The following is a 27,492-nucleotide window of genomic DNA, read 5'->3' on the forward strand; positions in this document are numbered from 1 at the left end:
TAAGTTTATGATGACTCTGTGCATTTACACACGCGGCTTTTGACATAAACGCGGGGACTTTAAGCATGCACACTGTTCTTTCCTTGTCTTCGTATGCATTTCCCTTTAAGTGTATGTTTGTTGGTGTGTGTTGATGTGATCAGGTTACTGGTTGTGGAAGACTGGACGTTCCTGGAACAGGTACGATCAAGAAACCCTGTGCGCTCATCAGTGTGCACTCAGATGTGGGTCATCTGTCCATGTCCTTGCAACACAGACGGCCAGCCAGACTGGCCACGTCCTGCAAGGGACAAGAAGATCCGCGTGATGATCCACGCAGCGGCGTCCTGTGTACAGGATCTCAGGTTCTTCTCCTATCTCTGTCACGCAACAGGCTGTTTCTGAGGCACATGTTATTGAGGTGGAGCCCACCTTCATTTTCCATACAACGAACTTTACCGAAGTCCAATCAGTAATTCTTGCTCCACTTGATTTTAATCATGAGCATATCGTATGTGTACTTACACAGAAATGCACTTCAAAAAAAAAAGCTTTCATGTCTCAAACATTCACACTCTCGTGTCTCTTCATGCGACTCAGAGCAATACAAGACTTCAGTTCATGATTTATTTCATTTTACAGCACATGGGTGATGGATTTGTTTTACCAAGTATGTTTCTAAAGAAAGAGAGTGTGGCTATTTTATTTATTGTTCTAAATCTCACTGAAGTGTAATGTGTGATTTCAGGAGAGTAATCTGCAAAAACAACACAAAGCCAGTAAAGTGCTATTTCTTGGAAACATGAAAATGCTCCTCTCCACGGGTATAATTCACACTGGAAACATCGTCAGATTGCACTTTGGGAATCTAGGTAGGGGCTTTATGAAGTCATACTACAAAACACACAGAGCACGTCTTCGTTTTGGGGGTGAATTTTTCATTTTCATTCATTCGCAGTAAACTCTCAATCTCAGCTATTGTGGGTTACCCTGTTACCTACAAAACAAATGATGTTTTAAAATAATGAGCACATGAACTCTTATTTGTATGGCTAACGTTTCTTGTCTAATCACATTCCGTTAGAAATCAAAAAGATACTTATTAGTAACTACTTAAAAATTTATTGATCAAAAATACTATTAAACATTAATGTGTTACATTAAAATGTAATTTGTTATGAACATTATTATACTTTCTGTGTAACAATGTCTTTCAAATTTTGATCAATTTAATTTCATGCTGCGCTGACCAAAAAAAATAAAATATGTGACCTCGACCTGACCCCAAGCGACAGTTAACACACACACCACACAACACACACACACACCACTACCCACACCACACATCACACCACACACATCCAAACACTATTGTTCTACTAGGCCCTTTAGTTAAAAGGATGACGACCCTTTTATAAAAATTATCTAAAATGTTTTTCACAATCAGTAAACGTGTGTGTTATTTATTTTTATTCTTATTACATAGTGAGACACAAGTCAAAACGGTATTTTCTTATCTGTCGCCCACATTTTAAATATCTGCGGAAAATGTGTCACTTTTTTAGTGTGCTTTTCTGACTTTTTGATTTACCGCAAGCCCTAGGAATTCTGACTGTGCTACCATTTAAGACCTGTATCACACAGAGACTTACAATAAAAATCTGCCTCTAATTTATGTTCATTTCATGTATAATCACGTTTAATATTTTTTATGTGTGTGTGTGCGCGCATTATTCGTGTCTGTATGTTGTGGTGTGTATGTGTGGTTTAGTGTTTGTGTGTGTCTTGTATGTGTGTGTGTGTGTTGGTTGCGCATGTGGTGTGTGTGGTCTGTGTTTGTTGGTCCCTGTGTCTGTATGTGTGTTAGTGTCGTCCTGTTGTCTGTTATGTGTGCATGTGTGTGCGTGTGTGTTTGTAGTTGTGTACTGGTGTTGTCTGTGTTGTTTGGATTCCTGGTGTCCTGTATTGTGTGTGTGTGTGTGTGTGTGTGTGTGTGTGTGTTGGCTGTATGTTGTTGTGGTGGGTGTGCGTGTCTGGGTGTGTGTATCTGTGTGTGTGTTTAATCTGATGTTGGGGTGTGTGTTGTGTGTGGTTGTGTCTATGTCGTGGTCTGGTGTGTGTGTGACTAAAAAAAAATTCTGTATGTGTGTGTGTTGTTCTGCAGTCAGGACCTCTCTCAATCGCTCGATTTCTCGAGAACTGTGGAACGAGGCTCCTCTTAGGGGTTCTCACTCCCTTTTCGTAGGGCCTGACCACACAGCTTTACATAGCTGTGAAAAGTGAGTGCATATACCTGGCTTCCAGATTAGCAGTGTTTAAGAGCTATTTAATATCAGTAACACATGCTTCTTTACTCTTATGGGTGATGGAAATACAGTCATTATAGACTAGAAAGTCAGCCAGAGAACCCAACACGTTCTCTACTCTACAGCGCGAATACGCCAGCGCTCTATCCTCAGCCACAGAACACGGAAGTGGTGGTTTGAAGGTCACGTACCTGATATACACACAAACACAAAACTAATACACATAACAACATTCAGCTTAATTCTATTACCACATTTCCACCTTTCATCATTGCATAGAGTATCAAATGGGCAGTGTCAGGGGCAAGCTCAAGTAGTAGTGAATGAACGTATAGATAGAGGTCATCTTCAAGCTGGTTCATCCGTAGGCTGTAAGGTTGTTAACATGTCTGTCACTTTTCGTCACATGTCACTACTTTAATCGTGTAATGTGCAGAGAAGTGCTGTTACGACACTATTTGTACACAACACACACACACTCACACACCCACAACCACCACACTACCACTACACACACTCAACCACACACACATTGCACTACCCACTCCCCAAACTCACACACACTACACACACACACACACACACACACACAACCTCACCACACACACACCACACATCACACACATACACCAACACACACACACACACACATAGACTACACACTACACACATTTGTTCCCACACATCGACAAACACTACACACCACACTACACACACACACCATCGCCCCACACACACCACCCACCACACTATAACTACGCGTGAAATACTGGCTTTTTGTTATATCTGTGAACACAAAACATACCACACAGTCAAACTTTTATCAAAAAGTGAAAACTGACTGTGTCATAGTTTAATGTAACTGAGCTTTTTACTCTGAACTGTGACAACAAGAAAATGACTCGCTTCAATCATTATATTTTTATTATTCCCAAAGAATAAAATGTTCAGCTCTAATACTTTTACATCTAAAAGATGATTCTCAGAATAGCTCTAGCATCATTTAGCTGCGGATGACACTTGTTCATTTTATTCTAATGCAATGACATTACGATCAAGTGTGCAATATGTTTTAGTTCTGTTGCCCTTGTGAAAAAGAAGTGCACTTAATTGCATGCAGTGTGCACTTGTAGTGTACTTCAAATCTTAGAAGTATATTAAAACAAACAGTGTACCTTGTAGATGAAATATATAATAATTAAGTAAAGGCCACTTAAGTGTGCTCAAAGGGACTGTCTCCTAACACACTTAAGCACACTTTTAAAAGAGCACTTTGTAATAATGTCAAATTAAAGGTTTAAGTACATTTTAAATCATGAAGTTTTAATATTTTGTCATACTTTATGATGTGTTGTCCTAAACATACTTAACAGCATCATTTATAATACTTGATTGTAATTATAACTAGTGTGTTATTTAATTTGACCTGTAACGTTAATATACAGTTCATATATTTGATATAATTGCGACTTCAGTCAAGTATGATTTCAAATGTGTCATTACAAATATATTTAAAAACATGACATACTACATTTCAGAGACATTAGAATTATAAAATTACATAATATAAAAAGTCCTACTTAATTGGGTCAAAAAAATGAGCAGCTAATTGCATTTAATATAAATTAAAACTAAACTATGATGCATTTTCTTCCAAAAACAATACATTCAGATCACACTGTACTATTTCCCTAAAAAAGTATTCTGCTAAAGATGTACTTCCTGTCACACCGGTGGGTGTTTTTCTCATCCTCAACATCTTTGCTTTCTCTTCCAGGAGTCATGCCGAAGAGAGGCCTTGATGTGTGCTCCCTGTGAAATCTTCAGCTTCTACCAAACTGGTGACAACCAAGAGCCTCGTTAGAGGCCTCTGTCCCTGATCGTTCCACGAAGGGTATAAACTGCTCACACTGTGAATTCAGATACACACAGATCCTCAAACCAGCGCGGGCCTCGTCCTCCAGGATTTCCTTCATGAGATGTTCTTGTGTTCTGTTCTGCAGTCAGAGTCCTATCAGAGAGACTCTACCCCATGGACCGCCGGGAACAGAGCCGCTGTGACCGCGGAGCAGTGGATCGCTGGACTAGACAAAGGTCAGTCTCTTGATAACCCTCGAACCAGCGTGTCCAAAGAGAAATTATTATTAGGAGAAACGAGGATGATAAAGACAGAACACTAGTAAAACATAAGATTTTTATTGATATTTTGACCTTTTATGCTCACCAAGGCTTAATTTGATTGATCAAAAAACATCATATTATGAATCCAGTTTTTCAGCATCATTAATTCCAGTCTTCAGTTTCACATGATCTTCATAAATCATTCTAATATGATTATTTGCTGCTCAAGAAACATTTCTGATTATCATCAATTTTAATAATAATAGTTGTGTTTAACAGTTCTGCTTAATGTATTTTTGTGGAAACTATGATAAATCTCAATTCTTTGATAAATTCTTTGATATTTGGTGGTTATTTTGAGATAGAAGTAAAATTGACAGAGAAATCTAGGGAAAAAAGGAGTTTTGGTGGCTCCCAGTGGCTGTTTGTGGTATGACGCCCTAAATAAAATCTCACAGCAACCTCAATTTTTTTCATATCAACTTCAAATTTGGAACATAATTATTTAGACACAAGGCTTTAATTTTATACCAATTTTAGAGTAAAACCTGTTATGTAAAATATTTATAATAAATAAAATATAATAAAATTAATATAGCGCATTTTATTTACAGTACATTTAAACTTCTATAACTTTTTGATACTTTAATTTTTTGAAAAAATCTGCTAATTTTCTTCTTTAAAAAGAGACCAACCTTAGGTCTATATTCCAAAGAGTTCATAAAATACAACAATTTAAGTTTCGATAGTGCACTTTAATGCCTATTTTAAAAATGGGGCGTGACAGTTTAAAGGGTTAAAGAAGCATCTCTTTTCTTACCTTTTTATAATCTGAAGAACCTTCTTTCACCACAGAGAAGCTTTTGTGAAATGTAAAGGTTCTTCAGATGTTAAAGGTTCTTTATGGAACCATTTAGACATAAAAATGATCTCGTATGGCATCGTGAAGCACCTTTATTTTTAAGAGTGTGTGCATTATAGCTACAGATGTTCTAGAAATAATAGAGCAGTGATTGAGAGAATAAAACAGCACGTGATTGTGCTTTGCTCCGCAGGTCCTGTGATGATGTCTCTGAGGCCTGGGAGTGAACTGGACTCATCTTATTGCGGAAAGCACCCCCGCGGTTCAGCCAGGACTCTCACCGCTGATTCAGGAACGTCTGGACGGATCCCCGACGTCCACGAGTGATAGACTGTAGCAGCTCCACAAGCCACGTCAGCAACGGACAGCTGGACTGCACGCACTGCTCTCCTCCAGGAACAGAGAACGAGGTGCGCTGCGTAGCTTCAACTGTCATAAGTAATTTTCATTCATTCCTCCAACTAATGCCTCTCCCTGCATTTACTAAAGACATTTTATAAGAAACACAAAAACAACACATACGCAGAATGAACAACCACACCACAACAAAATGACGATCGAAACAAACAGCTGGAGCTGGAGACAAAAATGTGAGGAACTCTGAAAGAAGCTAGTAAAGGCCTCCGTGTGCTTCACAGGAAGCGCTCCTGCGTCATGAATCACGCTGCAGAGGTGCGGTCACCTTCACTGAAGTCCAGTCACTTCTGCAGGAATCCGGGCCAGCGTTCACAGATTGTGATTTTGAGTTGAAGTTGGTCACACGATCAACAGAAAGCTGCTGGTTTGAGGTCATACACTGCTGATAAAGGACCTCCCGCATCTGCTCATGAAACCCGGCTGAAGGAAACACATTTATATTTCTCATATCTCTTCGTGAAAGTTATCCTTGTATATCACGTTTTGTGTGCACAGAAATACTGTACACCTTCATGGAAGGGCTTTTTTTTTTTTACCACTTTAGCACTATGCAAACATGTTTTTAGCTCGTGATCATACTTGTTTAAATGTTTTTTATTATTATTTTAAAAATGTCTTAAATGAACATGTTTTGTTTTATAAATTGGGTTATTTGAGATTATTCGTGAGTATGATTGTAACGTGAGGATTTATTTCTGCTTAATTTTCTATTTAAATGGATGAGTGATGAGGCTTGACAGTTTGATGATTATAATAATAATAATAATAATAATAATGCAAAAGCAAATTTACAGAACAAGGGGAGGTAGATGAAGATGCTATTTTAAGTGTTGTTGCTCAAATATTTCCAGATATTTACTAAATGTTGACCTTGTCTTTTCTTTTTGAATCCTAAACTGATATTAATCTGATCATTTGCGCTCGATCGGGTAACAAAGCCAAAATAAAGATTTAATAAAGCATTCGCTACAAATAAATTGTGTGCCACAACTCAACATGACATGAGTTAATATGAACTAATACAAATCAACAAGATTTACTACATTATTTAGTCATCTTACTGATGTTTAATTTTCTACTTTTAATAATAATATAGTTTTCAAATCAAAGTTGTATTTGTTAACTTTTAGTTTAATGCTCTGTGAAACTAACTTGAACAGTGAATAATGACATTAACAAATATAATAATAAATGCTCTAAATATATATATATCTATATAATCTGTGCTGCTTGTTGTTAGTTCCTGATAGCTAATAACACACTGACTATGTTAACTAATGAGACCTTACTGGTAAAGTGTTACAGAAAAAAAAAACAAGATTAAAATACAAGATAAATGTATTTTTAAAGATATGAATTCTAAAAGTAATGTCAGAAATAATACTTGAGGATGAATACCTCACACACTCTCTCTCTCCACACACACACACACACACCACACACTCTCTCTCTTCTCACACCACACACTCTCTCTCCACACACGACGCACAGCACACACGCTCTCTATCTCCTCTCACACAACACACACACACACACTCTCTCTCTCTCTCACCTCTCTCCCCACACACACACACACACACACACTCTCTCTCTCACATGCACACACACTTTCTCTCTCTCTCTCTCTCTCACACACACCACACACTCTCTCTCTCTCTCACACACACACACACACACACACACACACACACACACACACAGAGCATCATTTTGCAAGACAGAAGTGATGTGGTGTCCTCGTGTGGCCGTGAGAGGAAACACAAACACTTCTTTTGAGACAAAGTCTTTAAGATAATATTGCTCTTAGCTAACATGTTTAATATCATATAACTGCTACAGCTGAAAACAAGTCAGTAAGTGACCATAAAATCACCCTGGCATACATTCAGTCACAGGAGAGACTCTGTCTTATTTCAAAACAAAAGGATATATATATATAAGTAGTTCTATCATTAAAACCAGCACTTTGGGAAAGCTTGTTCAGTAATTCAGGTTCAGTTTTTATATTAATTCTGTATAAATGTCTCATGAAATATGAAAAGAGTAAGACAGGATCATGTGATCAGTTCATCATTAATTGGTAATACCAGTGCGGTTCCTCCCTTTGTACACTAAATACCTATTTGTTCAATTGATGCTTAATTGGATTAAAAAAAAGGCATTAATGTAGTTTTGCCAACATGTATCTTCATGTGTTGCAACTTTTTCTCTCACAATTTGACTTTCACAGAATCGCACAATTGCGAGATAAAAACTACAATTTAAAAAAAAAAAAAAAAAAAAAAAAAAAAAAGACTGGTATGTTCTCAGAATTGCATGTTATGGTAAGAATTGTTAGTTTATATCACAGTTCTGACTTTATTTCTCAGATTTGCAACGGTTTCACAATTTTATATCTCACAATTCTGAAAAAAAAAGCATATATATTTTTATATATAAAAACTCAATTCTTTTACACACAATTCTGAGAAGTGTTTTTCCGCCTCAAGATTGGACTTTATAACTCACAATTGCACAAAATAGTCAGAATTGTGAGCTAAAGTTGCAATTACACTTTTTTTATTTTTTTTATTCAGTGGCAGAAACAGGCTAAGATAACTCTTAGATGAGGAGCAGTCCTGAAATGTGCCTCGACTGAAGACGATCAATCAGCTCTACTGCAGGAGCACGGACTGTCTCAAGATCAGATAATAAACACTCAGAGGACAGAGAAACTGGAGAGTGAGCAGAGCACAAAATGTTATTGTTATTTACAAAAGTTTTGTCTTACGAAAGTAAAAATGCAGCTACGAGCTTGATCCGTGCCACAGGCTGCCACGCCTGAAAGAGACGACCCGCTTGACACACACACACACACACCACACAAACCACCACACACGACACACACACAGGACATGAACACGATGGGCAAACACCCGACAGACACCACACAGACACACGCACACACACACGCACACGCACACACACACACGCCGTAGCAGTCTTCTTCACAAACTAAACGGGGAGGAAATATCAACCAAAAAAAGAAAGAAAAACAACACTTTCAACAGAATATTAAAAGCACAGACCCAAAACTAAACACCAGTCCCAGAGTCGGCACCGGTTCTGACACACGAGCGTGCAGACCGCCGAGGAAACCCAGATCCCAGAGACTCTCCTTCAGCTGGAGCGCCGTGTGAGCAGCGTCCGGAAGAGCCTCGCCCCACAGGAACAGCCCAGGTGTTGGAAAGAAGGAGAGGGAAGGGTTGGTAACAGCTGTTCATTGGCTCCTAATCATCCTCATCATCATCATCGTCTTCATCATCCGCTTCTTTTTTTCTCTTCTCACCCTTTCCTCCCTGCTCTTCTTCTGAGAGAGAAAAAAAAACATTAATACTTCATAATCACATCCACACCGCTGAAGGAAGCCATGCTCATTCTGATACAACTCACCTCAATCAGTCATCATCATCGTCGTCATCATCGTCATCTTCTCATACACACACCGCAGTCTTCCTCCTGAAATAGACGAGTGTGTGTCATTAAATCAGTTTTCTGTTGTGAGCAACACTCGAAAGTCGACTCGTACCTCCTCCTCTCCACTGCCCTCCTCATCATCCTCATCTTCATCATCGTCTTCATCGAACACCTCCTCCTCTCCATCCTCATCCTCCTCTTCTTCTCCATCTGTGTTGAAAGAGACACGAATGAGCATCATCCACCCCCCCCCCCCCAAAGAAACCTGAAACTGAATGCTGTCCACACCGACCTTCATCCTCGTCATCGTCGACTCCGTCAGCTTCTCCGTCGGAGTCTGACGCCTCGCGGTCCTCCGTGTCGTAGCCGTCCAGGTACGTGAGCTGCGGCAGGAGCCGGAACACGCTCTCTCGGTAATCGTTCAAGTTTGTGACTTCGCAGTTGAAAAGGTCGAGGCTCTTCAGATGGTCGAGTTTCTTCTTCAGAGGGAATCGATCAAACACAGAAGCGTACAGTCAGGGTTTCGCTTTCAGACTGGAAACTCTAATGTGTGAAGGGCATGGGAACAGGAAGTCTGTACAAACCAGGGGCTCCAGCGTGCTGATGTCTTTCAGTTTGTTGCCGCTCAGGTTCAGATGGGTGCAGATTGGGGAGTTTTTCAGCTAAGACATCGATCAGAAGCCAGAGATTCTGTTGTCACTGAGTTTCCAGCTAGAATTAAAACACACACACACACACACACACACACACACACACACACATCAGAACACACACACATTTCCCACCAGAGCCCAGACTCAGGAGTGTGTGTGCGCGCTCACCTTTTTAAGTTTCCCGAGCTTAGGAAGATTGGAGACCGAGAGCAGACCCACGTTTATCAGACTCAGAAACTCAAGATTCACAAATTCTGCTGTGAGGCCTTCGATTTTCCCTTCATTTGATCTGCAGGTTATCAAGAACGAGCTCTCGCACCTAGAAACCACCAGCAGGAGTGTTAACACACACACACAGAAGAGGAGAGACACACACGAAACACCACACAGAGAACACACAGGAGAGGGACACACACAGAGGACACACACACACACACCACAGAGAGAGAGAACCACACACACACACACACACACAGAGCGACGACACACACACACACACACACACACCCAGAGACACACACACACACACACAACACACACCCAGAGAGACAGCGCCCCACACACCACACACACACACACACACACACGAGAGGACACACCACACACACACACACACAGAGAGAGACCACACACACACACAGAGAGAGAGAGACACAGACACACACACACAGAGAGAGACACACACACACACACACACACAGAGAGAGAGAGACACACACACACAGAGATGAGACCACACACAGACACAAACAGAGAGAGACACACACACACAAACACACACACAGAGAGGACACAAACACACACACACACACAGAGAGAAAACACAGAGACACACAACACACACAGAGAGAGACACACACACACAGACACACACACACAGAGAGATGACACCACACACACCCAAGAGAGACACACACACACAACACACACAGAGAAACACACACAAACACAGAGAGACACACACACACAACAGAGAGAACACACACAAAAAACACACACACACAGAGAGAGACACACAAACACAGAGAGAGCCACACACACAAACACAAGACAGAAAAAAAAAGAGAGGACAAACACCACACACAGAGAGAGACACAACACACACAGAGAGAACACACACAAAAAACACACACAGAGAAAGAAACACACCACACAACACCAAAAAAAGACACAACACAAAAAGAGAGAGAGAGACAAACACACACAAACAGGAGACAAAAAAAAACACAGAAGAGAGAAAAAAAAAAAAAAGAGAGAAACACACACAAACACAAAGAAGAGAGCACACACACACACACAAAAAAAAACAAAACAAACCAAACAAAAAAACCCCAAAAAGAGACACACAACCCCACAGAGACCCACAAAAACACACACACACACACAGCGAAAAAGGAGAGAAAAAATGAAAAAAAAAAAAAAAAAAAGAAAGAGAAAAAAAACACATACACACACAGAGAGAGAGACACACACACACACAGAGAGAGGACGAAAGAAAAAAAAAAAAAAAAAGAGACACACACACACACACTACAAACAAAGAGAGAGAGAGAGAAGTTTAACACGGGAGAAGAGTTTCTGAACTGGGGAGAAAAACAGAAAAAGTGACTGATGTGTGTTTGTGTCAGTGATGAGAACTCAGAGCATCACAGCAGGACAGATCCCGCGCGCCAAACTGCACACGAGACCGGAAGCGGCGTGGACGTTAACATGGCGCCTCCTCGGAGAAGACGGAGACGGGGCGGAAGTTCACAGCGAGACAAAAATGGAGAGTTTCTTTCTCTAGTGACAACATGGCGCCTCCTCGGAGAGCATAGCGACAGAAAAACTCTCACGACGCTGTCGTAACTCTGGCAGGATCGTATTGTGTACGCGACGTTTTAGTTGCGTTTTTAAAACCGAACCGAAGCGCGTTTCCGGCGGATCGAGGAGACGCACACTGCGGCTTCCCCGCTTCCTCTCTCTCCTCTCAGATCCGCCGGCGCGTCTCCCGAACACGTTTAGTTTCAGATCACATCATTACTCGTGTGAAAATCATCATCGCGAGTATTCTTGTTGAGTGTTGTTATCGTCGTTCGTTTGAGCGCGCGCCGGGCGCTGCGAGGTAATGGCGGGTGAATCTGCGCCTCGAGTAACAATGTATCCGACAGAACACGTGTTTAATCTGAACAACTGCTCATTATTAAAAACATCTTTTAATATAAATAAAATTCATATATTTGAAAAGCCTCCGTGCGCTTCAGAACAAAACTGACTAAATTTCGTTCAAATTAAATATTATTTAATCTAATATTAAAGAAAAACCCAGCAAAGGAAGAGCGAGCTTCAGAGACTCATGTTCGCGGCACACATGCTCATCACGGGGAAATAAACCCTCACATAAATATTCCACCACGCAGAAGTTGACGAAAACAAGCAGATATTACTCGTAAAGCGTGATCCAGCACGGATACTCCAATACCGCCTTCATCTCTCCGATCTGGAGTATAGTTACTCAGCACGACTTCAGTCTGTGTCGTGTCAGATCAAAACACGCGAGCGAGCGCTGAGACTGTAACCTTACTCTCTGCGGGTCTTACACTCGTGTGCAGACACACACAGCTCTCGCTCGGCTAACTTCAGTACTGTTAGCATGTGTGAGCACCACACTCGAGCTCTGCTCAGCATTACTCACATCAGACGTATTCCTCATCCCCAGATCAATACTATTTTTCATTTCCAAAGCCCACATCTCCACTCTTACTCCTCCGTTCCTGGATCCTTTAGCTGTTCCTGTTCAGCCCAAAAGGTGGAGAGATGAGGAGAATATGGGACTGTAATGATCTGATCTGAGCCCAGCGCGAGTTACTCTGGAGAGCAGAAACCATGAAGGAGCATATATACTCAACAGCGCCACCTGCGGCCCGCGGCGCGCACTGCAGCACACGAGCGCGCGCGCACTCACATACACACACACTCATAGAGATACACACACACACACATACATACACACACATACATACATACACACACACACACACACACACACACACGGAGAGCTCGTCTGAATGCTGCACTTCAATCTTTAACTTTTATTTTTTGGTGGATGTGCCGTATGTTTTTATTTCATGTAATCTTTTGTTTATCTTATCGATAAAGAAAGTTTATCACGAGCTTAAACTCACGCGTCGTCTTGAGAAGTTGATTTATCGACAAACACAGAGCCCTGTTTGTTTCTGTCTAGGCCTCATCATTATCTGAAAGCATATCTGCATTAATCTCCCGGGACCCAGAAAAAATTAATTTAGTATTTTTCACGTCGTTACATTGCTTAGAGCATAAAAACAGACTAACATTTTCTAAAAATTATATTATGTCCTCTGTAGAGGACTCCAGGACTCATTTAAAAATAAATAATAAAAAGACATGAATGAACTTTTTTTGTAATTGTCAATCAATTTTTAGGTTTCAGGATTTTATTATACCAAAACTTGTATAAAGATGATTCTCGAGTGTTATGACAGATATAACAGGATGATTTGATGTTATGCAGGATGTGTGTAAAATGACCATAAACAGGTTTCCCCGTTATATACAATGTATCTATTCACTGTAACTAATTTGCATATCGGTGTGTTCCTGGGGCAACATGCAATGAAAACATTTCTTCATGTTCCAGCCACTGCAGAGAGACAAACTGTGTGCTTTTCTTTTAATAAAATCATTTATACGGTATAAATTATACATACTGTTTATATTAGTGCCTCATATTGTTTAAACAAGTTCACTTGCTGTGTACTAGAAACTTGCCAGAAGAGGGCATCCTTTTGTTTCTTGTTTCTACATGGTCAGATTTCTCTTACCCTTCAATATCAGAGACACTAAGGGGTTATGATAACAATTACAGAAGCATATGCAAAGGAGAGTCACTTTACATTAAATACTAGCAGCAAGAACCGAAGGAGAGTCGATTGCAGTGGTGTTAGGATACACCTTACAGTTCTTATTTCAAGAGAAAACATATTGACTCCATTCACTAGACCTGAAACCACCGGGATCAGATGCTTGCTCTTCCCAGATGAGTTCATCACATTTACACCTGCAGTGTGTGAGAAGCCCTCACCAGCACTGGATGCAGATGTAAAGTCGTCTTATTTGGTGTCATTATGTCCAATGATTGCAGAGTTGTGTGAGAGAAAATTGTATAATGTATACAAAACAACTCAAACTGCAAAAACACCTTCCATGGCCTCTCGGACTGCTGACATCCTACAAAGACCTGGAGGCTTTTCCTCATGAAGAATAGTGCTGTATTCCACACATTCAGATCTTCTCAAGGCATCCTGATATTAAAATGTGGAGGTCAGCAATACAGAGGCAGAGAAGAAAACTGAGCGTTTCATTCAAATGAAAAGCCTGCTAGGGGAAGTTCATATCATTTCAGTTTAAGATAAATGTATGTTGTATTTAATGGATTAAGCTCAGAGCTGTTGAACAGAGGAGCTCAATGTGTTCGGACACGATTGTAAACACACCCAGGAAGGGAGCAGGAGAGATAACATGGTTCTGTACGACTGGTCAGAGCCCTTTTGAGTATTCAAATAACATGGAAATACAGAATGCAGAAACACTTTTAATGTCAGCTTCACTTTGAGATGGTTTGTTGTGGCTGGCGTGTTAATCCTGAGACAGTTAGTGTGTGAGGATTCATTCATCTGAGAACAGAGGAACAATGACTTTCATCTCTGTTTGAGAGGCTTAAAAATAAAGGTTCTTCACTGGCATCAGTGCAGGTTCCATGAAAAAAACCTGAAAAAAATATTCTTTATAATGGAAAAAGGTTCTTCAGAGAATGAAAATGTTTTCACACTTTTTTAAGAGTGTGTGTGTGTGTGTGTGTGTGTGAGCCATGGCTTATGTTTACAGAACAACTAACAAATGATAAGAAGACATGCAAATGGATAATTGTAGCAACCTGTTGAATGTTATGAGAACTCATGAGGAACTTTAGGAGAACGTTCTCTTGGGACCCAAACCATTTTCACTGAGCGTCTGAACAATGACAAGATCCTCAGGATTTATTACACAGCATGAGGTCAGTCTCCAGGTCATGATTTAAACCTGATGTCTATATGATATTTGATTTTACTGATCGTTCAGCTAGATGTTTGTGACCGAGTCAGGAACAGCGGTCATCTCTCGAGGCGACAGACTAACAGTCACAGCGTCATTTCTTTCTTCTGTCAGTATTGGGCCAAGTTCTCCTCTCTTTGCAAATGAGATAAGAGCACAACTGCAAGATCTCTCCCAGCACTACGGCAATGTTAAACCAGATAATTACTCTCTCAGCAGCAGGAAAAGTTAACCCCTGTCATTTCAATGAATAAAATCCGGAGAAACAGATCCTGCCACCTGAAGAGAACGATTCTGACCAAGGTATGGCTTTGGATTTAAAACTTTGTGATGAAAAAGAGCTTGACTGCATGAATTTACTCAGTATCAGTTTATTCATAGTGACTGCGTTGAAGTAAAAAAAAATCAGATGACAAACAGAAACCATTTTATGTGTACTTTTATTTTTAGGTCATAAAAAAAGAATATTCATTTACAATTTTTTTTGCCATGATAATGAGATATTTGAAAGATTTTGCTCTAGTTAACTCAAGCTAACAGGGATCCTTCTCATAATGATGAACAAATGTTCTTTCAATAATAAAAAAACATTATTCATACAGCACTAATGCAATGTTGTTGATGTTTTTTTTTTTTTACACTGACATTTCTTAGTTGGAAGTTCATCTAATGTTTTAAAATGTTACCAAAGAACATTAAAAATTAGCATTTCTGTAATGTTTGATTAAAAGATTGAATGTTCCCTTAACGTTTGCAATGCATAGCCAAGAAAAAACGCTTTTAAAATCTGGATGTTTTAAATGTTCAGAGAAACTCCATGAATAACCCTTTTATAGCAAAATGGGAACTTTAGCAAAATGTAGTAAGAATATCGGTGCATCTGTATTTCTTCTGAATCCCGAGCTCTGGACACGCGTGTTGGTTTCTCCTCACAGTAAAGCACTGACAGGTTGATCTGTTTTTAGGTGGAATTCGTCTGCGGTTGAGAGACAGAGACCTGCTGAAGAAACGAAAGGCAGAGGCAGAGGAAGAGACAACCTACCGGTGGGTTCATGGGTAAAGATAGTGTTGAGCGAGGCCGGTAGAAACACTGGGAGAGAGCACCTGTTCACACTTTCATTCATGTCACACTGAGATGTTGTGAGGCACAAACTTGGGTTCGTTATCTCCTAATATCCAACACAGGGCTCAAAGCATTAAACGAGTGAAAAAGAGGAGCAGCGGTGCCCCGGGAAGGAAAGGTCGACCAAGAAAAGAAGCGTGTGTGGATGTTCCAGAAGATCAGGCTCAGGAAACAGATGCTGTGTCCGTCACAGAGCCTGCCCTGCCCACGATAGCAGAGCCGCTGACCGCGAGCGAAAATCCTCTGGAAGGCTTTCTGATCGAGCACCTGGGGCCCGAAGAGGAGAAGAGCCTCGTCACTGATGCAGGTGTGTGTGAAATCAGTTACTGTCAGGTTCATTTATACAGTATTTATGTGTTGACTTGTCAGAACAAACGAGTGATGTCCGGTGGCTTTAGGTGATGTTCCTGAACAGAGTCAGAGCTCGAGGAATCCTGCAGCTCCTGCTCAACCTGATGATCCCACTCTCTTTTCTACAGAAGACTGGGTTTAACTAACCAATCTAAGCCTGAAACAAGAACAAATGTATATTTATTAAAAATCACATTTCCATGTGTATATGACACTCATCAGTACTCTGTCAAACAATCCAGATATATTGTTCATAATAATAATAAAAGTTACAGTATAGCTCTTCTGTGCCCTCTAGTGATTGTAAACTAGAGCTTCGCAAAAAGAAAGAAATTGCCATAAGCCTTGTTTAGTTTGTTTGTACAACTGACTATTTAAAATAAAATGGCTTTTATATTTTGTCTTTGTCTGCATTCATTTCACTGGATTCTTAAACCATCATGTAAGAATCAATCTGATTTACAGCAGTTTAATAAACCCAGAACACACAAACTACATGATTAAAACATCAAATTGTATTAAATTATTGAAACTAATTTAATACAGCAATACAATACAACTATAAATACAGTTTGTTTTGGCTGAAAATAGTATTTTAGCTACATCTGTGCTGTGAACATCTTAAAGTGTTTTGAAATTACTATTTTCATCTGGTTCGAGACAATGTTTGTTATTTTACAGCTGCTCTCAGTGCAGACAGCAACACAGACTACATTTAGTTAGTCATAAATCAATAAAACAGATTAAAGGGTTAATATATACAGTACAGGTCAAAAGTTTGGAAACATTACTATTTTTAATGTTTTTGAAAGAAGTTTCTTCTGCTCATCAAGCCTGCATTTATTTGATCAAAAATACAGAAAAAAAAATGTAATATTGTGATAAATTATTACAATTTAAAATAATAGTTTTTAAATTTATTATACTTTAAATTATCATTTATTTCTGTGATGCAAAGCTGAATTTTTAGGATCATTATCACATGATCCTTTAGAAATCATTCTAATATGATGATTCATTATCAAAGTTGGAAACAGTTCTGCTGCTTAATATTTTTTCAGAACATGTGATACTTTTTTAGGATACTTTGATGAATAAAAAAAAAAAAAAAAAACGAAGCTATGTTTTTTTAAAATATAAATATTTTGTAATAACAATATACACTACTGGTCAGTAATTTGGGGTCAGTAATTTTTTTTTTCTTTCTTTTTTTAAATAAAATGTATACTTTTATTCAGCAAGAATGTGTTAAATGGATAAAAAGTGATAGTAAAGAAAATATATATTAGAATATATATTATTAGAATTTTTTTTTTATTTTGAATAAATGCAGTTCTTTTTAAACCTTTTATTGATCAAATATATTAGACAGCAGAACTGTTTCCAACACTCATAATAAATCAGAATATTAGAATGATTTCTAAATGATCATGTGATAGACTGGATGTTACATGTGACACTGAAGGCTGGAGTAATGATGCTGAAAATTCAGCTTTGCATCACAGGAATAAATTATTTTTTTTAAAGTATATTCAAATAGAAAACTATTATTTTAAGTTGTAATAACATTTCACAATATTACTCTTTTTTTTCTGTATTTTTTGATCAAATATAAATGCAGGCTTGATGAGCAGAAGAGACTTCTTTCTACTTTATAACAAAAACGTGAAAGAAAATGTGATCTTAAGGTACAGTATATATATGTGTGTGTGTGTGTGTGTGTGTGTGTGTGTGTGTTTGAGGGTTAATGCTGATTTCCAGTGCAGTCCAGCAGGCGGTGCTGTAAACACGGAAAGCAGAGAAGAAGAAGAGCTGCGTTTCCGGTGGTTTTTATCCAATCAGGTGATCGTGCGTTTATTTTGAACGCGCTACTGGCGGTTAAACGGATAACGCTCGTTCTCCTCAGGATTAAAGTAAACAATAACGCTCAGAAAAGCGCGTGTGATCCGCAAAGGTAAGAGTTCAAGACAGAACGCGCTTTAATATAAATAAATCAGTGATAATAGTTTGGGTTGTCCGGTTAGTCTGTCGAAATAAAGACTCCTGAATCTGAAACATGTCATCGGTCCGCGGCTCGTCGAATGTGAGTAACATTACTCGCTTAATGATTAAATCCGATCTGACAGTTTGAGCTCTAATCAGTGATCAGTATTGTTCACGTGCTTTATTTCAGCCCAGAGTTCCGCTCAGAGATGTCACGTTTCAGAACAAACTGCTGAATTTAAAGGACGGTCCTAAAATACAGGTTTGGAGATGTTCCTTCACTGCTCTCGGATTGCTTTAACCTTGACCTCTGGTGACCTCTGCTGCCATGTCTTGTTTTCTTCCAGGTTGAAGTGGCTCCTGGTGAAAAGCTTATTGCAGCGGATGAACCCGAAGAAGATCAGGATGTGGTGTTAAAGTCCTTCGTGTGTCTTGAAGGAGAAGTCGTGGTTCAGGATGAAGCTGTTCTCGTCAGGCGTCTGGAAGGAGAGGAAGACGTCTCGTTCGGATCCCTCGTCTGTTCGGCTGGAGAGGTTCAGGTTTCATCCCTTCTCATGACGGAGCTCGCATCAGGAACCCTGAATACTCCTGTCTGTACAGTGGCTGCATCAGTGAGCGCTCAGCCTTTGGGTCGTTCTTACTGTGTCCGTGCATCTCCACGTGAAGATCCCGAGAACACAGTGAAGCTAAGCGATCAGGATCAGGAGGATCTCTCTGAAGGACGGCGAGGCGTGTCTAGCAGGGAAGGAGAGATCACATTTAAAGGCTTGTGTTGCTCTGGGGGGGAGATGGAGATTGGTGATGTGTCAGGAATGTCTGCGTTTATGGAGAATCTCACAGAAGAGCAAAGTGTGTGTTGTTTATATGACGTCAGTGCGGATGATGCTCGGAGCTCTGCTGCTGTGACTGCAGGAAGCACGCGTGACGATCACATTTACTGCCGCGCCGAGGGAACGCCACGGCTCCGGAACACACCGAGCGCTCGGCAGTCCTTGGGAGGGAAACACTGTGGGAGGCGCTTTCAGGAGAAGTCCGGAAAGTCGACCGACAGTGGGAAAGTCACTCGGCGTCCCCTCTTCTGGACTAAAACTATCTGCTAGAGAAAAACACTATGAAGAACGAAAATGCAAGCGGACACAAAGCACCGTGTTTGGAGGAAGGGAGATCTTCCCGATCAGCTGTGTCTGACGTGTCCCCCAGCTCGGTCAGGAGTGTGAGGTGTGACCACACAGCGGAGATCCCAGCGAGCCGTCTGTGGCCTGAGCTCCCGGAGAGTCCTCTGCTGAACTCCACATCGCTGGCTAACGATGATTATGCCTGCACACCTGTTCCTCAAGACCCAGCCCAGAAAAAGGACATGGGACTAAAAGAGGCTTCTGCTGACCATCAGCAGCTGAAGAACGCCCCTCAGGTTTTAGGTGACGGGCCTCTACAGGAGCAGCTCAGACAGATGGCGGAGATGTTGATGGTTGCGTCGGGGAGGGTGTTTGCTCGTGCTCCAGCAGCGGTGGAGATGCGCAGCGCGTGCGTCTGGAGCTCCCCGGTTCAGCAGACGGAGCGCAGCACTAATACCTCCGCAGCGCTCGAGGTTTCCGATGCCTGCACTTCGACTGACTCTCTGCTGTGGAAGTAAGTCAGATAAGCGCGAGTTGTCTTCTCTCCGTTGATGTGGTCTGCATCGTCTCTGTGTGTCTGCGTCTGTGCAGCCTGACTCCTGGAGATCTGGAGCACGTGTCTCGATCGGAGTTGGAGCAGAGATTGACTTCCACGCTCGTCATGGTGGAGGTTCTTTCCCAGCAGCTCACTTCTGCACGGGCTCACGATCCCAGCAGAGACGCTTCTCCATCAGACCTCAGAGAGAAACTCATCCAGACGGACCACACAGAGCTCACACAGGTGCGACGCCAAGCACCTCCAGCAGGTCTAGGGGATGTTTCAATATGTGAATTAAAGGGAAGTTCACCCCAAAATAAACATTCTGTCATCATTTACATCAGATGAGTGTCTTTGTTCTGTTGAGGAACGCTGAAGAAGATGTTTTGAAGAATGTCGGTAACCAAATAGTCATTGACTTCCGCAGAATTGGAAAAAAGTTATATACATTTGTATTAAATCATAAAACAAAATCCAGAAAAAAAAAAACTAAAAAAAATTTTTTGGGGAAAAAAAAGACTTCGATTAAAAAGTATGTTACTTTTAAATAAACAAGTCATGTTTAAATTCATTCTCGATGTCTAGCAAACATGTGGAATGCATGTTCTTCTCCATTAGTGGTGAGAAATAATTTGATAGATATTGATATAGAATGATGGAGAATATATTGTGGTGATAGTTTGTTTGTTATCGTATTGCCCAGACCTGATCTCCTCACTGAACGCTCAACGCTGTGCTGAGCTTCACATCAGAACATTTTGATGTGCGGAGCAGGAGCAACTCGACTCCACAGAAACCATTTAGGAAGAAAAGCTGGTTTGATTTTCTTCATCTTGTCTTTGTTTGGCAGAATGGGACGTTCAGAGATCTGTATGGCATTGCTCTGGAGAGAATTCAGAGTCTGGAGCATGATCAGGAGCTTCTTCTCAGTTTATATGACGGCGTTCAGGCAGTGAGGACTGGGATGGTGAGAGACCCCTACAGTTTACTATCTTAAGAGTCACACACGTTACAGGCCTGAAGTGTTCGGATTCTTCTACAGAATTCGTTTAAGTGTAGCACAGAGGATGCCATCTTCAAGATGAAACAGATTGGTGATTCAGTTAATGTTGATCAGGAAACTTTATCTAGACAGGTAAGTCACTTTATTTTCCAGTGCATTTTGTCAGCTGAGATATGTGTCCGGAGATCACGACTCGTAACACGTCTGTGTGTAGCTCAGTCAGATGAAGTGTGTTTGTGGGAGGTACAAGGAGACGCTGCGGAGGATGGAGCAGAAGATGAAAGACATGACGCATCGCATGGACGAGGCTCTAGAGCAGAGAGAAGCGGTGAGAGGACATTTCTGTTGGTTTTAAGAACACAAGATATTTTTATTAAAAGGAAAATTCACCCAAAAATTAAAATGCGCTCCAGTTTCTCCAACAGACACTGAACTGAGCCAACAGCTCGATAAGAGCATGCGTGAACCCAACACATGATCTATAACTGTGTATGTGATTAGATAAACGAACTCGTGAACTGAACCAGTTCATTGAATCAAACTGTCTGAAAGAATCAGTTCACAGAATCTCCTGTTTGAATCTCTGGATCAGTTTCTCACACAGACCGATCGATTCGCTTCTTTAGACCTCAGTATATCATCAGGAGACATGGATATTCATTTAGTGTTCCTTGATGTGCTTTTTGACTCTCAGAGTGATGGTATCCATTGACTTGCATTTTATGAATCACCAAGGCTGACTGTTTCAGCCAAAAATCTCCATTACTGGTCTACTGAAGAAAAAAGTCACCTACATCTTGGATGGCATTTTTAATATCCTGTTGACCTCTGCCTCTTATCCTGTTCGTCTGTGTTTGTGTGCAGGCCTTCAGCGTTACGCAGCAGGTGAGGGACTGTCATGCTGCTCGGGTGGCAGAGCTAGAGCACACTGCTGGGTCTCACCAGGAGCTGATGACCGCTCTTAAACTGGCCTACCCATCACTGGTCCGTTTGCATCCCGACCCACTTTATATGAAAATATAAGGTTGCTGCTGGCTTAGTAGTGACCACAGACCGTCTGGAAGTGAAGGCTTGCTTGAATGTGTGTGTAATGTCCTTGCTGTGTGAACTTCCCAAGGTTGATCTGAGCAAGTCATGCATGGAGTCCATCGGTGCTGCAAATGAGCATTTGAGAAGGAAGCACGAAGATCACACGAGCTTGTTAGCGGAGGTGAGACTTCACATTTAAACCATCAGTGCGCATTGTGTTTAGATAGTATCAAAGTAACAAATCTGCCTCCTTTCCTCCGTGAGACTGAGAAAGGCTCAAGAGCTGATTCGGAGGACGAACCCAGTGCTTCTCCAGCTCCGTCAGAGGAGTGTGACTGCTGTGGAGAGCAGAGGACAGCATCAGGCAGAGAGAGACCGAGCCGTGCAGGAGAGAGACCTGGTCAGACACGCACCACTGACATTAAATTAAAGTTCTCTCGTTATTTATTCATTCCCCGTTTCTGTGCCTGTCAAACCTTAAAGGAACCCCTCCAAAAAAACAGTAAGAAAATATTTTTCTGAAATTATATAATAGTTTTGTGTGAAGAACAGACGGAATTTGTGGGGAACAGATCCATGAGGATGAAAGATTTCCCCACGCTGTTTTTATTGAAAGTGACTCGATGTGTGAGCTGTGCTACAGTATTGATAATAGAAATGTTGTTTTTGTTTTCGCTCGTCACTGGTGAATTAAAGTCTTATTTCTGACAGTACGCTTATGTTAATTTACGATATTATGACATTTATGTTGTGCAGCCTTACACCACACAAATCCAGTTTTCTGTAGAACTGACTGCCCACACTGTTAAGACTTTTATCATTCCAGTGTAGGGCTGGATATTGTTCAAAATCTTTCGATCTGGAGCCAGTTTCGATACCTCAGTTTAGATACCGGTTCCTAACGATACTTTTTTCGATACCAATTTTATGAAATCCATTTTTAAGATTACAGAACACATTACCTCAGAAAAACTTTGGTTTTATTTGTTCAGTTTGACTCATGCTCCCTAGCCAGTGCACAAACGAACAACAAAAGTTTTATAAAGAGCTCATGCTCACCAAAGCTGAATTTATTTTAATAAAAAATACAGTAAAACTTGTAATATTGTGAAATAGTATTACAATTTAAAATCTTACTTGAATATATTTCGAAATGTAATTTATTCCTGTGATGTCAAAGCTGAATTGTCAAAATCATTACTTCAGTGTCACATGACCCTTCAGAAATATGAAAACAGTTCGCTGCTTAATATTTTGGAAACTATGATACATTTTTTTTTTTTATGATTCTTTGATTAATAAAAAATTCTAAAGAACAGCATTTATTTAAAAACGAAATATTTTGTACCACATTACACACGTTTTAATGTCACCTTTGATAACTTTAATGCATCCTTACTGAAAAAAATTCTGACTTAGCAACACATTTTTGACCGGCAGTGTACATTCAGTAGTTATTATTTATTGCAATATAAACACTGTCAGAGTGATCAACAAGGTATCTCTTCATTTACTAGTCGAAGACCTGCAACTTTCTGCTCTTATGTTTAACTGTCAAGGTCTTCATCATATTTGTCGTGGTACCGGTCTTTGCAGCAATTATTTTACCGCAAATACTGCATCGCGCGCTGCTGGGATCGAGCCTGGAGAAATGTGCCCACACTTCTGATTGACTTTTCCACATCTTTAAGGTATTATGTGTGTGTGCTCGCATCTCACATAAGTATGCGCGTGGAGAGTTTGTGCGTGCGCGCGCCTCATACAGTCTATGGTATGTGCGCGGAGAGTTCCGCGCGTCTCGTGTGTGTAGAGTTTGTGTGTGCGTGAGCGACATTGTGTGTTGTTGTGCATTTCATATGTACTTGTTTGAGCACTGACGATGACGAGTTAACTCCTTAGGTATCGAAATCTGGAACCGAACAACATGTCATTTTTCGATACTCGATAGTATCGAGGCAATTCGGTCGGTACCTATAAAGTATCGAACTCGGTACCCAGCCCTATTCGAGTGATGAAATGAAATCTGTTTGTGAAGACCGTTTGATCAGTATCTGATATCACAGAGCTGAAAACAATCAAATAAAGAGTAACGACAGCATGGATCCATTGAATCATATTCTGTGTCCGTAACTGCACTTTAAGACATAACTGTGAGATTGCATTATTTATTATTTCTATACATTGAACTTCATGCATTTGCTGCAGTCTGTCTTTTATCTCTGTTTCCGTACATCTCCAGGTGGAAGCTGAGCTAGAGCACACCAGGTCAAGCTTGCGTGATGCCAGGCAGCAGGTTTCAGACTTCAGCACGCAGCAGAGCATCATGACTTCAGGTGGGACAGTGATTTGGCTTATTCCCCGTGCGGTCCCGGTGCGCTTGGTCTGATTGTGCTGTGTGTGTTGGGTCAGAGATGTCTGTGCTGAGAGAGCAGCTGAATCAGGCAGAAGAGGAGCGCTTTCAGCTGCAGAGGAGGAGCGCTGAGCTCTCAGCCACTGTCTCCTCCACGCTGGCCTCCTACACCTCCCTGGAGCAGACCCTCGCCTCCCAGACCAGCAAGTATGCAGCAGCTGATTAGTACAGTTCAAACCAGGCACACAATGAAAATTGCTTTTCTCATATTCTTGAGAATACCTGCGTAAAGCAGGCTATAACATGTTCAGATGTATTGATCATGGGAGCAGTCTCCTGCTTCATTATTTATTATTTTATTTTTAATGTGTTTTTCTTTGCACAACACCATCAGATCCAAAAACAGTTTGTCAGATATTTATAATAAATAATGGCAAAATAATTATGTATTGCATGTACCAGCTTCTTTGGTGTTCTGATGTTGGAAATAATTGAGAAAATGAGGGGAAATAACACCTAAATTATAATGTGAAATTCTCCAGAGCCTGTGAGACCTTAAACTCATAGCAGGTAAACTTTTTTTGCTGATATTGCCTGATTTTATAAATGAAGAGTTCAGATGCAAAACCCTCTAAAAGCCATTTGAAAATTTCCTTTAGAATTAGCAATTTTATTCGGCTGCTGTGTTTATGTTCAGTAAATTCACTTTAATGTCATTGAATAGTTTCTTCTCATTGCCATTAAAGTGAAATAACTTAACATAAACACAGGAGCTTGATAAAAATGCTAATTTCAGAAGAAAATTTCAGATGGCTTTTAGAGGGTTTTGCATCTGAACTCTTCAAATGTTGACAAGTGATATGGAAGCCTTTTAAAATGAATCGTATTAAATGGGATAGTTTGCATCCTTCACTCACCCTCTATGTGTTTAAACCTGTATCATTCGTTCATTCGTCTCTCTGCAGGACACACTAAACAGATATTTAGCAGAATATTTTAAGATTAGGCCACATTGAGCTGCACTTACACTGTATGAGCGAGAAACAAAAACAACAAACCCACAGAGACGTGGCGTTCCACAGAAGATATAATGAATGTGGGTTTGTTGCAGTTCTGTCTTCTGATATTATCTCCTCTACTTTACATCACACCATTCTGTGTTTGATGCGCAGCAAGCTTCAGAGAGAGCGAACCGGTATGTCTCCACATTTTCATCCCTGTTCTGTTGAGAATTGTACAGAATGGACTTTTGAAATGCTTTTGTCAGTGTGGAGGAAGCGCTGGAGACTTCCAGGAAGCAGCTGGAGGGACTATGAGGACGCTCTGTCGCAGAGAGAATCCCTGATTAAAGAGCTGCACGCTGAAGCTGAGATGCATCACCACCAGCTCGGTCTGCTCACTCAACTGCAGTCTGAACTGTGCAGTGCCAGAGAAATGAGCGAGGTGAGGACCGTTATTAGACGTTACACCGAAGCCTTATTACTGAATGTTCTCAGTACTTCAGCTACGCCGCTTACTCCCTCAAGATCAGAAGTGTGTTCGTTCTCTCAGTTCTTGCAGGCGGAAAACGACCTGGCTCGGGATCAGACGGAGGAGAGTGAGAGACTGCTGCGGGGCCACGTACAGAGCCTGAGAGAGAGAGACTCGGAGTGTGAGGACCTCAGACTAGCGCTGGAGCAGCTCAGGCTGGAGAAGGACTCTCTTCAGGAGGAGCTGGACAGCACACGAGACAAAGCGCGCAGCATGCTGCTGGAACAAGGAGAGCAGATGGCTCAGGCGTCGAATGATCTCGTGCTCCTCAACCACAGAGTCTGCCGTCTCACCGGCGTCTTGAAGGAATCCCTAGCCTCCGAGGTACTTGAGGTCATCATCTACTAAAGACTAGACATTTAGTCTCCAGCCTTGATTTGTGTGAAACATTGTTATTTTAATATTCTTTATATACTATAATAGTGTTTATTAATAGCTTGAATGGGCTTTTATGTCTATTTTCAATTTTCATATTACGTTTCAGTAATCTGGTTGTGTTTTTGTCAGTTTGTCACTGGTTGTTCTTTAAAGTTTAATATCTAAGATTAGTTCTGGGTTCTGTAGTGCATCCCTCCTGTCTGCTATCAGTGTGCTGCAAAAGAGGAATGAGCAAAGCTTTCTGATAGAAATGATAGAAAATCGTGTTCTATCTATATGAATGATTTGTTTCGCTCTCTTGCACTGCTCAGGAGTCCGAGAGCTCTGATAAGACATCGCAGCCTCTCAGACATCCCTCCAGCTCTTTTGTGGGTTCTGTGATGGTGGCCATGATGAAGACGGCGTCTCCTGAGGGTTCAGGTGTGTTAGAGTTCACCGCTTGTTCGGAAGCAGTTCCAGTGCTGCATAATTTATTGAGGATCTATTCCTGTGGTGTCAAAGGTTTCTGGTTTGTAAATAATCACAGACATGTTGTGTGTGAGAGACTGTAGTGGTAGTAGTTTATTGGGCTGTAGATGTGTAGATCTAAAAACATGGCATACAGCTCCACACAGAACTATTTTGATGTCAGCTCTGTTAAACTTGTATTCAGTTTTTAATAGAAAACAGATGAAAGCAGCCCTCTTAAGTCGTCTGATGTTTTGCAGAGGAGCAACAAGAAGGCATCGTCAGTGAAACCAGCGCTTTTACTCGAATACCACCATCCACACACACAGAAGGGAGAGGTACGTCCATCTCCAGATGAAACACACTCCAGTACAGATGCGTGAGATGGTTCTGTTGATCCTCTCTCGTGTGCTCAGAGGAGAGACGGAGCCGTATGGTGGATCTGTTGTGTGATTTAGGTGAGAGCGTCTCAGATCTCCAGCTGAGGGTCCAGAGAGACGCGGAGCAGCAGACCGTGTGAGTTCCTCAACCTCCGGGTTACTCTGTAGAAGAGTTTCTGCTGTATGTGGATAATATCTGTTCATATTTACCGTGCATATAAATATATAACACTGGACATGCTTTGAGCAGTTCAGCAGTAGATGAGACGCCTGTAGTTAACGTCACATTAAACACAATATTATCCAAAAGGGTTTGTAGTTTGGTTTTTACTCGAATCAAAAATGAAAATGTCCTCATG

The 27,492-nt window shown here is 40.9% G+C and overlaps 3 protein-coding genes, 1 long non-coding RNA gene and 1 pseudogene across 4 annotated transcripts in view; 4 read left to right on the forward strand and 1 right to left on the reverse strand.

Annotated features, from left to right (window-relative positions):
• Positions 1-9,189: 9,189 nt before the first annotated feature.
• On the reverse strand, positions 9,190-12,264 carry LOC122143978 (annotated as a pseudogene).
• Positions 12,265-15,154: 2,890 nt separating this feature from the next.
• Positions 15,155-16,776, forward strand: LOC122143994. The gene is made up of 4 exons (XR_006159469.1): positions 15,155-15,209; positions 15,872-15,950; positions 16,092-16,336; positions 16,428-16,776. It is a non-coding gene; the product is annotated as an uncharacterized LOC122143994 (long non-coding RNA).
• Positions 16,777-18,207: 1,431 nt separating this feature from the next.
• Positions 18,208-19,463, forward strand: LOC122143979. The gene is made up of 3 exons (XM_042754585.1): positions 18,208-18,463; positions 18,554-18,625; positions 18,711-19,463. The coding sequence occupies exons 1-3, from the start codon at positions 18,437-18,439 to the stop codon at positions 19,461-19,463; spliced, it is 852 nt and encodes a 283-aa protein (XP_042610519.1). The 5' UTR covers positions 18,208-18,436.
• Positions 19,464-19,474: 11 nt separating this feature from the next.
• Positions 19,475-25,452, forward strand: LOC109085370. Its single transcript, XM_042754587.1, has 11 exons — positions 19,475-19,992; positions 20,070-20,259; positions 20,867-20,983; positions 21,059-21,151; positions 21,234-21,347; positions 21,884-22,003; positions 22,137-22,229; positions 22,314-22,448; positions 24,288-24,381; positions 24,458-24,605; positions 25,364-25,452. The coding sequence occupies exons 1-11, from the start codon at positions 19,475-19,477 to the stop codon at positions 25,371-25,373; spliced, it is 1,632 nt and encodes a 543-aa protein (XP_042610521.1). The 3' UTR covers positions 25,374-25,452.
• The window catches only part of LOC109065037 (protein Hook homolog 2-like), a 5,246-nt gene continuing 2,235 nt past the window's right edge, over positions 24,482-27,492 (forward strand). The window contains exons 1-7 of the mRNA XM_042754590.1: positions 24,482-24,616; positions 25,553-25,593; positions 25,666-25,841; positions 25,950-26,252; positions 26,618-26,726; positions 27,014-27,091; positions 27,170-27,269. Of these exons, the coding sequence (XP_042610524.1) occupies positions 25,563-25,593; positions 25,666-25,841; positions 25,950-26,252; positions 26,618-26,726; positions 27,014-27,091; positions 27,170-27,269 (797 nt within the window). The 5' untranslated portion in view covers positions 24,482-24,616; positions 25,553-25,562. The remainder of the gene's footprint in view (positions 24,617-25,552; positions 25,594-25,665; positions 25,842-25,949; positions 26,253-26,617; positions 26,727-27,013; positions 27,092-27,169; positions 27,270-27,492) is intronic.

Source organism: Cyprinus carpio, unplaced genomic scaffold, assembly GCF_018340385.1.
Source record: "Cyprinus carpio isolate SPL01 unplaced genomic scaffold, ASM1834038v1 S000006552, whole genome shotgun sequence".
NCBI lineage: Eukaryota > Metazoa > Chordata > Actinopteri > Cypriniformes > Cyprinidae > Cyprinus > Cyprinus carpio.